This window comes from Heptranchias perlo, chromosome 12, assembly GCF_035084215.1.
Source record: "Heptranchias perlo isolate sHepPer1 chromosome 12, sHepPer1.hap1, whole genome shotgun sequence".
In the NCBI taxonomy this organism is placed as follows: Eukaryota; Metazoa; Chordata; class Chondrichthyes; order Hexanchiformes; family Hexanchidae; genus Heptranchias; species Heptranchias perlo.
The window spans coordinates 11,341,861-11,351,033 of record NC_090336.1 but is presented as its reverse complement, the minus strand read 5'-3'; the positions used below and the strand labels follow the sequence as shown (position 1 = coordinate 11,351,033).

The 9,173-nt window shown below is 47.9% G+C and overlaps 1 protein-coding gene across 8 annotated transcripts in view; it reads right to left on the bottom strand.

Moving 5' to 3' along the window:
* Positions 1 to 8,837, bottom strand: part of ldlrad3 (low density lipoprotein receptor class A domain containing 3) — a 291,752-nt gene extending 282,915 nt beyond the window's left edge. For 6 of the 8 annotated variants that reach the window (XM_067993645.1, XM_067993647.1, XM_067993640.1 and 3 more), the window contains exon 1: positions 8,537 to 8,836. In XM_067993645.1, the coding sequence (XP_067849746.1) occupies positions 8,537 to 8,570 (34 nt within the window). In that variant the 5' untranslated portion in view covers positions 8,571 to 8,836. Of the gene's footprint in view, positions 1 to 8,536 lie in introns of all 8 variants that reach the window. The other 2 variants (XM_067993643.1, XM_067993644.1) reach the window with 1 other exon arrangement.
* Positions 8,838 to 9,173: the final 336 nt, after the last annotated feature.

The following is a 9,173-nucleotide window of genomic DNA, read 5'->3' as shown; positions in this document are numbered from 1 at the left end:
TACAAACACACATATACACACTGACAAACACACACACTGACACTCGTACACACAAACACAGCATATACACACTGACAAACACACACACTGACACTCGTACACACAAACACACATATACACACTGACAAACACACACACTGACACTCGTACACACAAACACAGATATACACACTGACAAACACACACACTGACACTCGTACACACAAACACACATATACACACTGACAAACACACACACTGACACTCGTACACACAAACACAGATATACACACTGACAAACACACACACTGACACTCGTACACACAAACACACATATACACACTGACAAACACACACACTGACACTCGTACACACAAACACACATATACACACTGACAAACACACACACTGACACTCGTACACACAAACACACATATACACACTGACAAACACACACACTGACACTCGTACACACAAACACACATATACACACTGACAAACACACACACTGACACTCGTACACACAAACACAGATATACACACTGACAAACACACACACTGACACTCGTACACACAAACACAGATATACACACTGACAAACACACACACTGACACTCGTACACACAAACACAGATATACACACTGACAAACACACACACTGACACTCGTACACACAAACACACATATACACACTGACAAACACACACACTGACACTCGTACACACAAACACACATATACACACTGACAAACACACACACTGACACTCGTACACACAAACACACATATACACACTGACAAACACACACACTGACTCTCGTACACACAAACACACATATACACACTGACAAACACACACACTGACACTCGTACACACAAACACACATATACACACTGACAAACACACACACTGACACTCGTACACACAAACACAGCATATACACACTGACAAACACACACACTGACTCTCGTACACACAAACACACATATACACACTGACAAACACACACACTGACACTCGTACACACAAACACAGCATATACACACTGACAAACACACACACTGACACTCGTACACACAAACACACATATACACACTGACAAACACACACACTGACACTCGTACACACAAACACACATATACACACTGACAAACACACACACTGACACTCGTACACACAAACACACATATACACACTGACAAACACACACACTGACACTCGTACACACAAACACACATATACACACTGACAAACACACACACTGACACTCGTACACACAAACACACATATACACACTGACAAACACACACACTGACACTCGTACACACAAACACACATATACACACTGACAAACACACACACTGACACTCGTACACACAAACACACATATACACACTGACAAACACACACACTGACTCTCGTACACACAAACACACATATACACACTGACAAACACACACACTGACACTCGTACACACAAACACACATATACACACTGACAAACACACACACTGACTCTCGTACACACAAACACACATATACACACTGACAAACACACACACTGACACTCGTACACACAAACACACATATACACACTGACAAACACACACACTGACACTCGTACACACAAACACACATATACACACTGACAAACACACACACTGACACTCGTACACACAAACACACATATACACACTGACAAACACACACACTGACACTCGTACACACAAACACACATATACACACTGACAAACACACACACTGACACTCGTACACACAAACACACATATACACACTGACAAACACACACACTGACTCTCGTACACACAAACACACATATACACACTGACAAACACACACACTGACACTCGTACACACAAACACACATATACACACTGACAAACACACACACTGACACTCGTACACACAAACACAGATATACACACTGACAAACACACACACTGACACTCGTACACACAAACACAGATATACACACTGACAAACACACACACTGACACTCGTACACACAAACACACATATACACACTGACAAACACACACACTGACACTCGTACACACAAACACACATATACACACTGACAAACACACACACTGACTCTCGTACACACAAACACACATATACACACTGACAAACACACACACTGACACTCGTACACACAAACACACATATACACACTGACAAACACACACACTGACACTCGTACACACAAACACACATATACACACTGACAAACACACACACTGACTCTCGTACACACAAACACACATATACACACTGACAAACACACACACTGACACTCGTACACACAAACACACATATACACACTGACAAACACACACACTGACACTCGTACACACAAACACAGATATACACACTGACAAACACACACACTGACACTCGTACACACAAACACACATATACACACTGACAAACACACACACTGACACTCGTACACACAAACACAGATATACACACTGACAAACACACACACTGACACTCGTACACACAAACACACATATACACACTGACAAACACACACACTGACACTCGTACACACAAACACAGATATACACACTGACAAACACACACACTGACACTCGTACACACAAACACACATATACACACTGACAAACACACACACTGACTCTCGTACACACAACACACATATACACACTGACAAACACACACACTGACTCTCGTACACACAAACACAGATATACACACTGACAAACACACACACTGACACTCGTACACACAAACACACATATACACACTGACAAACACACACACTGACACTCGTACACACAAACACAGATATACACACTGACAAACACACACGCTGACACTCGTACACACAAACACAGATATACACACTGACAAACACACACACTGACACTCGTACACACAAACACAGATATACACACTGACAAACACACACACTGACACTCGTACACACAAACACACATATACACACTGACAAACACACACACTGACACTCGTACACACAAACACACATATACACACTGACAAACACACACACTGACACTCGTACACACAAACACACATATACACACTGACAAACACACACACTGACACTCGTACACACAAACACAGATATACACACTGACAAACACACACACTGACTCTCGTACACACAAACACACATATACACACTGACAAACACACACACTGACTCTCGTACACACAAACACACATATACACACTGACAAACACACACACTGACTCTCGTACACACAAACACAGATATACACACTGACAAACACACACACTGACTCTCGTACACACAAACACAGATATACACACTGACAAACACACACACTGACACTCGTACACACAAACACACATATACACACTGACAAACACACACACTGACACTCGTACACACAAACACAGATATACACACTGACAAACACACACACTGACTCTCGTACACACAAACACACATATACACACTGACAAACACACACACTGACTCTCGTACACACAAACACACATATACACACTGACAAACACACACACTGACTCTCGTACACACAAACACAGATATACACACTGACAAACACACACACTGACACTCGTACACACAAACACACATATACACACTGACAAACACACACACTGACTCTCGTACACACAAACACAGATATACACACTGACAAACACACACGCTGACTCTCGTACACACAAACACACATATACACACTGACAAACACACACACTGACTCTCGTACACACAAACACACATATACACACTGACAAACACACACACTGACTCTCGTACACACAAACACACATATACACACTGACAAACACACACACTGACTCTCGTACACACAAACACAGATATACACACTGACAAACACACACACTGACACTCGTACACACAAACACACATATACACACTGACAAACACACACACTGACACTCGTACACACAAACACAGATATACACACTGACAAACACACACACTGACTCTCGTACACACAAACACACATATACACACTGACAAACACACACACTGACTCTCGTACACACAAACACACATATACACACTGACAAACACACACACTGACACTCGTACACACAAACACAGATATACACACTGACAAACACACACACTGACTCTCGTACACACAAACACACATATACACACTGACAAACACACACACTGACTCTCGTACACACAAACACAGATATACACACTGACAAACACACACACTGACTCTCGTACACACAAACACAGATATACACACTGACAAACACACACACTGACTCTCGTACACACAAACACAGATATACACACTGACAAACACACACACTGACTCTCGTACACACAAACACAGATATACACACTGACAAACACACACACTGACACTCGTACACACAAACACAGATATACACACTGACAAACACACACACACACTCGTACACACAAACACACATATACACACTGACAAACACACACACTGACTCTCGTACACACAAACACAGATATACACACTGACAAACACACACACTGACACTCGTACACACAAACACAGATATACACACTGACAAACACACACACTGACTCTCGTACACACAAACACAGATATACACACTGACAAACACACACACTGACTCTCGTACACACAAACACAGATATACACACTGACAAACACACACACTGACTCTCGTACACACAAACACAGATATACACACTGACAAACACACACACTGACACTCGTACACACAAACACAGATATACACACTGACAAACACACACACACACTCGTACACACAAACACAGATATACACACTGACAAACACACACACTGACTCTCGTACACACAAACACAGATATACACACTGACAAACACACACACTGACTCTCGTACACACAAACACAGATATACACACTGACAAACACACACACTGACACTCGTACACACAAACACAGATATACACACTGACAAACACACACACTGACACTCGTACACACAAACACACATATACACACTGACAAACACACACACTGACACTCGTACACACAAACACACATATACACACTGACAAACACACACACTGACACTCGTACACACAAACACACATATACACACTGACAAACACACACACTGACACTCGTACACACAAACACACATATACACACTGACAAACACACACACTGACTCTCGTACACACAAACACAGATATACACACTGACAAACACACACACTGACTCTCGTACACACAAACACAGATATACACACTGACAAACACACACACTGACTCTCGTACACACAAACACAGATATACACACTGACAAACACACACACTGACACTCGTACACACAAACACACATATACACACTGACAAACACACACACTGACACTCGTACACACAAACACAGATATACACACTGACAAACACACACACTGACTCTCGTACACACAAACACACATATACACACTGACAAACACACACACTGACTCTCGTACACACAAACACACATATACACACTGACAAACACACACACTGACTCTCGTACACACAAACACAGATATACACACTGACAAACACACACACTGACACTCGTACACACAAACACACGATATACACACTGACAAACACACACACTGACTCTCGTACACACAAACACAGATATACACACTGACAAACACACACGCTGACTCTCGTACACACAAACACACATATACACACTGACAAACACACACACTGACTCTCGTACACACAAACACACATATACACACTGACAAACCACACACACTGACTCTCGTACACACAAACACACATATACACACTGACAAACACACACACTGACTCTCGTACACACAAACACAGATATACACACTGACAAACACACACACTGACACTCGTACACACAAACACACATTATACACACTGACAAACACACACACTGACACTCGTACACACAAACACAGATATACACACTGACAAACACACACACTGACTCTCGTACACACAAACACACATATACACACTGACAAAACACACACACTGACTCTCGTACACACAAACACACATTACACACTGACAAACACACACACTGACACTCGTTACACACAAACACAGATATACACACTGACAAACACACACACTGACTCTCGTACACACAAACACACATATACACACTGACAAACACACACACTGGACTCTCGTACACACAAACACAGATATACACACTGACAAACACACACACTGACTCTCGTACACACAAACACAGATATACACACTGACAAACACACACACTGACTCTCGTACACACAAACACAGATATACACACTGACAAACACACACCTGACTCTCGTACACACAAACACAGATATACACACTGACAAACACACACACTGACACTCGTACACACAAACACAGATATACACACTGACAAACACACACACACACTCGTACACACAAACACACATATACACACTGACAAACACACACACTGACTCTCGTACACACAAACACAGATATACACACTGACAAACACACACACTGACACTCGTACACACAAACACAGATATACACACTGACAAACACACACACTGACTCTCGTACACACAAACACAGATATACACACTGACAAACACACACACTGACTCTCGTACACACAAACACAGATATACACACTGACAAACACACACACTGACTCTCGTACACACAAACACAGATATACACACTGACAAACACACACACTGACACTCGTACACACAAACACAGATATACACACTGACAAACACACACGCTGACACTCGTACACACAAACACACATATACACACTGACAAACACACACACTGACACTCGTACACACAAACACACATATACACACTGACAAACACACACACTGACACTCGTACACACAAACACAGATATACACACTGACAAACACACACACTGACACTCGTACACACAAACACAGATATACACACTGACAAACACACACACTGACACTCGTACACACAAACACAGATATACACACTGACAAACACACACACTGACACTCGTACACACAAACACAGATATACACACTGACAAACACACACACTGACACTCGTACACACAAACACAGATATACACACTGACAAACACACACACTGACACTCGTACACACAAACACAGATATACACACTGACAAACACACACACTGACTCTCGTACACACAAACACAGATATACACACTGACAAACACACACACTGACACTCGTACACACAAACACAGATATACACACTGACAAACACACACACTGACACTCGTACACACAAACACACACTGACAAACACACACACTGACACTCGTACACACAAACACACATATACACACTGACAAACACACACACTGACTCTCGTACACACAAACACACATATACACACTGACAAACACACACACTGACTCTCGTACACACAAACACAGATATACACACTGACAAACACACACACTGACTCTCGTACACACAAACACACATATACACACTGACAAACACACACACTGACTCTCGTACACACAAACACACATATACACACTGACAAACACACACACTGACTCTCGTACACACAAACACAGATATACACACTGACAAACACACTCACCCCCCGACCGCGAGGAGTGGTTGTGATCAGGGGACGGGGACGGGGACAGGAGCCGCTCATCACTTGTCGGACACTCCGTGACTTTCCCGGGATCGGGCCGGGGGAGAGTGACCCGGGCCGGGGGGAGAGTGACCCGGGCCGGGGGAGAGTGACCCGGGCCGGCCCGGGAGAGAGTGACCCGGGCCGGGGGAGAGTGACCCGGGCCGGGGGAGAGTGACCCGGGCCGGGGGAGAGTGACCCGGGCCGGCCCGGGAGAGAGTGACCCGGGCCGGGGGAGAGTGACCCGGGCCGGCCCGGGGGAGAGTGACCCGGGCCGGGGGAGAGTGACCCGGGCCGGCCCGGGAGAGAGTGACCCGGGCCGGGGGAGAGTGACCCGGCTCGGCCCGGTGACAAAACACGACACGGGGCGGCGGGGGGGCCGGTCGGACGGACGGACTGTGGCGGGCCCTCCCCCGGGGAGATGGCGATCGAGAGCCCCAGGCTGGAGGGGCGCGGGCCCGGCGACTCTTCACAAACTTCCCGGCGCCCAGACCCAGCGAGGGGGAGGCCGGGAGCGGGAGCCCCAAGAGACGGCCGCCGCCCGGCGAATAGTCCCGGGCCGGGCCGAGCGCTGCGACCCCCGGCCCCCCGCTCACCCCCGGCCCCCCGCTCACCCCCGGCCCCCGGATCACCCGCTCACCCCCGGCCCCCCGCTCACCCCCGGCCCCCCGCTCACCCCCGGCCCCCCGGCCCCCCCCCGCTCACCCCCGGCCCCCCCCCGCTCACCCCCGGCCCCCCCCCGCTCACCCCGGCCCCCCCCCGCTCACCCCCGGCCCCCGGATCACCCGCTCACCCCCGCCCCTCACCCCCGCCCCTCAGCCCCTCACCCCCGGCCCCCCCGCTCACCCCCGGCCCCCGGATCACTCACCCACGGTGGCGATGAGGAGGTAGAGCGGCCACATGGTCCGGCGGCTCCCCGCTCACTCCGCGATCCCGCGCTGCTTCCTCCTCACAAACTTTTCTCGCTCGGCCCGGAGCGGCTCCCGGGTCCCCGCCCCACCCCGTCCGGTCCCGACCCGACCCGACCCGACACGGCCCGGGGCCCGGGGCCGCTCACACCCGGTCCCAGACCCGGTCCACACGGTGATCCCGATTCCAGCTCCCAGAAACTATCAGACACCGCGGCTCAGACTGGGGAAAGAGTCGAGTGAAGAACGAGAGGGGAGAGAGGAGGGGGCAGGGGAGGGGGGGAGAGGAGAGGGGAGGGGAGGGAGGGGGTGGGAGGGAGAGAGAGAGAGAGAGGGAGGGAGGGGGGTGGGAGGGGGGAGGGGGGGAGAGAGAGAGGGGGGGGGAGGGAGAGAGAGAGAGAGAGGGAGGGGGTGGGAGGGGGAGGGGGGGAGAGAGAGAGGGGGGGGGGAGGGAGAGAGAGAGAGGGAGGGAGGGGGGGGAGAGTGGGAGGGGGGGGGAGAGTGGGAGGGGAGAGAGAGAGGGAGGGGGTGGGAGGGAGGGGAGGAGAGCGGGGGCGGAGGGGAGGGGGGTGGAGGGATCGAGGGGGGACGGGGGTT